The sequence below is a fragment of the Oncorhynchus keta genome, unplaced genomic scaffold (genome assembly GCF_023373465.1).
Source record: "Oncorhynchus keta strain PuntledgeMale-10-30-2019 unplaced genomic scaffold, Oket_V2 Un_contig_675_pilon_pilon, whole genome shotgun sequence".
Lineage (NCBI taxonomy): Eukaryota > Metazoa > Chordata > Actinopteri > Salmoniformes > Salmonidae > Oncorhynchus > Oncorhynchus keta.
The window spans coordinates 12501-15750 of record NW_026289044.1 but is presented as its reverse complement, the minus strand read 5'-3'; the positions used below and the strand labels follow the sequence as shown (position 1 = coordinate 15750).

Below are 3250 nucleotides of genomic sequence, written 5' to 3'. Positions count from 1 at the left end.
CTCTGTGGATCTGTTAGGTTCCCCTCTTGTCCAGGTGGGTGTGGATTCAGGTGCATCCTCTGTGGATCTGTTAGGTTCCCCTCTTGTCCAGGTGGGTGAGGGCAGTGTGGATTCAGGTGGGTGAGGTTCCCCTCTTGCAGTGGGTGTGGATTCAGATTGCATCCTCTGTGGATCTGTTAGGTTCCCCTCTTGTCCAGGTGGGTGTGGATTCCAGATTGCATCCTCTGTGGATCTCTGTGGATCTGTTCTGTGGAGGTTCCCCTCTTGTCCAGGTGGGTGAGGGCAGTGTGGATTCAGATTGCATCCTCTGTGGATCTGTTAGGTTCCCCTCTTGTCCAGGTGGGTGAGGGCAGTGTGGATTCAGATTGCATCCTCTGTGGATCTGTTAGGTTCCCCTCTTGTCCAGGTGGGTGAGGGCAGTGTGGATTCAGATTGCATCATCTGTGGATCTGTTAGGTTCCCCTCTTGTCCAGGTGGGTGAGGGCAGTGTGGATTCAGATTGCATCCTCTGTGGATCTGTTAGGTTCCCCTCTTGTCCAGGTGGGTGAGGGCAGTGTGGATTCAGATTGCATCATCTGTGGATCTGTTAGGTTGCCCTCTTGTCCAGGTGGGTGAGGGCAGTGTGGATTCAGATTGCATCCTCTGTGGATCTGTTAGGTTCCCCTCTTGTCCAGGTGGGTGAGGGCAGTGTGGATTCAGATTGCATCCTCTGTGGATCTGTTAGGTTCCCCTCTTGTCCAGGTGGGTGAGGGCAGTGTGGATTCAGATTGCATCCTCTGTGGATCTGTTAGGTTCCCCTCTTGTCCAGGTGGGTGAGGGCAGTGTGGATTCAGATTGCATCCTCTGTGGATCTGTTAGGTTCCCCTCTTGTCCAGGTGGGTGTGGATTCAGATTGCATCCTCTGTGGATCTGTTGAGGCGGTATCAGAATTGAAGTGGGTCTGGGTGTCTAGGATGATGACGTGTGACCAGCCTTTCAAAGCACTTCATAATTACAGATGTGAGAGGGGGCAGGGCGATAGTCATTTAGGAAGGTTACTTTGGAGCTCTTAGGGACAATGGTCCTCGGCTTGATTAGGGATCAGGAGAGATTGGCCTTAAAGACACACACACAGAAAGAGGTCTAGTCTGACACACACACACACACACTAATGTTTGCTGACCTCCATCTGTTAAACATTAAAGTGGTTTAATGAGTGGACACGCTGTTAAAGGACATCAATGGTGCGTGTGTGTGTGTGTGTGTGTGTGTGTGTGTGTGTGTGTGTGTGTGTGTGTGTGTGTGTGTGTGTGTGTGTGTGTGTGTGTGTGTGTGTGTGTGTGTGTGTGTGTCTGTGTGCCCCTTGGGGAAGATCTCTCCAGGACTGTTAGTGTTGGTCTCTGCTCTGACCTGACAGTTAGTACTATATATATGTTATAGTATGTTTAATGTATACCTGACAGCCCCTTGGGGAAGATCTCTCCAGGACTGTTAGTGTTGGTCTCTGCTCTGACCTGACAGTTAGTACTATATATATGTTATAGTATGTTTAATGTATACCTGACAGCCCCTTGGGGAAGATCTCTCCAGGACTGTTAGTGTTGGTCTCTGCTCTGACCTGGCAGTTAGTACTATATATATGTTATAGTATGTTTAATGTATACCTGACAGCCCCTTAGGGAGATCTCTCAGGACTGTTAGTGTTGGTCTCTGCTCTGACCTGGCAGTTAGTACTATATATATATTATAGTATGTTTAATGTATACCTGACAGCCTTAGGGAAGATCTCTCCAGGACTGTTAGTGTTGGTCTCTGCTCTGACCTGGCAGTTAGTACTATATATATTATAGTGTGTTTAATGTATACCTGACAGCCCCTTGGGGAAGATCTCTCAGGACTGTTAGTGTTGGTCTCTGCTCTGACCTGGCAGTTAGTACTGTATATATATTATAGTATGTTTAATGTATACCTGACAGCCCCTTGGAAGATCTCTCCAGGACTGTTAGTGTTGGTCTCTGCTCTGACCTGGCAGTTAGTACTATATATATATTATAGTATGTTTTATGTATGTCACCTGTATGTAGTAATGCTAGTTACTATATATATATATTATAGTATGTTTAATGTATACCTGTATGTAGTACTATATATATATATATATATATATATATATATTATAGTATGTTTTATGTATACCTGTATGTAGTAATATTAGTACTATATATATATATATATATATTTGTATACTGGGATGTATACCTATGTAGTAATATTAGTACTATATATATATTATAGTATGTTTAATGTATACCTGTATGTAGTAATATTAGTACTATATATATATATTATAGTATGTTTAATGTATACCTGTATGTAGTAATATTAGTACTATATATATATATATATATATAACATATATATAGTACTAATAGTATTACATACAGGTATACATCCCAGTATACAAATATATATATATATATATATATATATATATATATTTATATATTTATTTGTATACTGGGATGTATACCTGTATGTAGTACTATATATATATATTATAGTATACTGGGATGTATACCTGTATTTAGTAATATTAGTACTATATATATATTATAGTATGTTGGGATGTATACCTGTATGTAGTACTATATATATATATATATATATATATATATATATATATATATATTATAGTATACTGGGATGTGTACCTGTATGTAATACTATTAGTACTATATATATGTTATAGTATGTTGGATGAATACCTACATGTAGTAATATTAGTACTATAGACATGTTCTCTGTGTAGGGACGTTCAGAGGGCTGTGTAGAGAAACCCCCTGAACACCTCTGTTCTCTGTGTAGAGAAACCCCCCCTGAACACCTCTGTTCTCTGTGTAGAGAAACCCCCTGAACACCTCTGTTCTCTGTGTAGAGAAACCCCCTGAACACCTCTGTTCTCTGTGTAGAGAAACCCCCTGAACACCTCTGTTCTCTGTGTAGGGACGTTCACAGGGGTGTGTAAAGAAATTGATTATTTCCTCGAGGATGCAGACTATGAGCAGGATGCTGCGGAATACCTACTGAGTGAGTACACACACACACACACACACACACACACACACACACACACACACACACACACACACACACACACACACACACACACACAGAGAGAGAGACACACACACACACAGAGAGAGAGACACACACACACACAGAGAGAGAGAGACACACACACACACAGAGAGAGAGAGACACACACACACAC

General features: G+C 41.8%; 1 protein-coding gene and 1 long non-coding RNA gene across 2 annotated transcripts in view; both read left to right on the top strand.

Annotated features, from left to right (window-relative positions):
• Window positions 1-261: 261 nt before the first annotated feature.
• Window positions 262-950, top strand: LOC127926084 (uncharacterized). Its single transcript, XR_008123235.1, has 3 exons — window positions 262-406; window positions 474-540; window positions 608-950. It is a non-coding gene; the product is annotated as an uncharacterized LOC127926084 (long non-coding RNA).
• Window positions 951-956: 6 nt separating this feature from the next.
• The window catches only part of LOC127926083 (voltage-dependent calcium channel gamma-3 subunit-like), a 6289-nt gene continuing 3995 nt past the window's right edge, over window positions 957-3250 (top strand). The window contains exons 1-2 of the mRNA XM_052511359.1: window positions 957-999; window positions 2983-3066. Coding sequence (XP_052367319.1) covers window positions 957-999; window positions 2983-3066 — 127 coding nt within the window. The remainder of the gene's footprint in view (window positions 1000-2982; window positions 3067-3250) is intronic.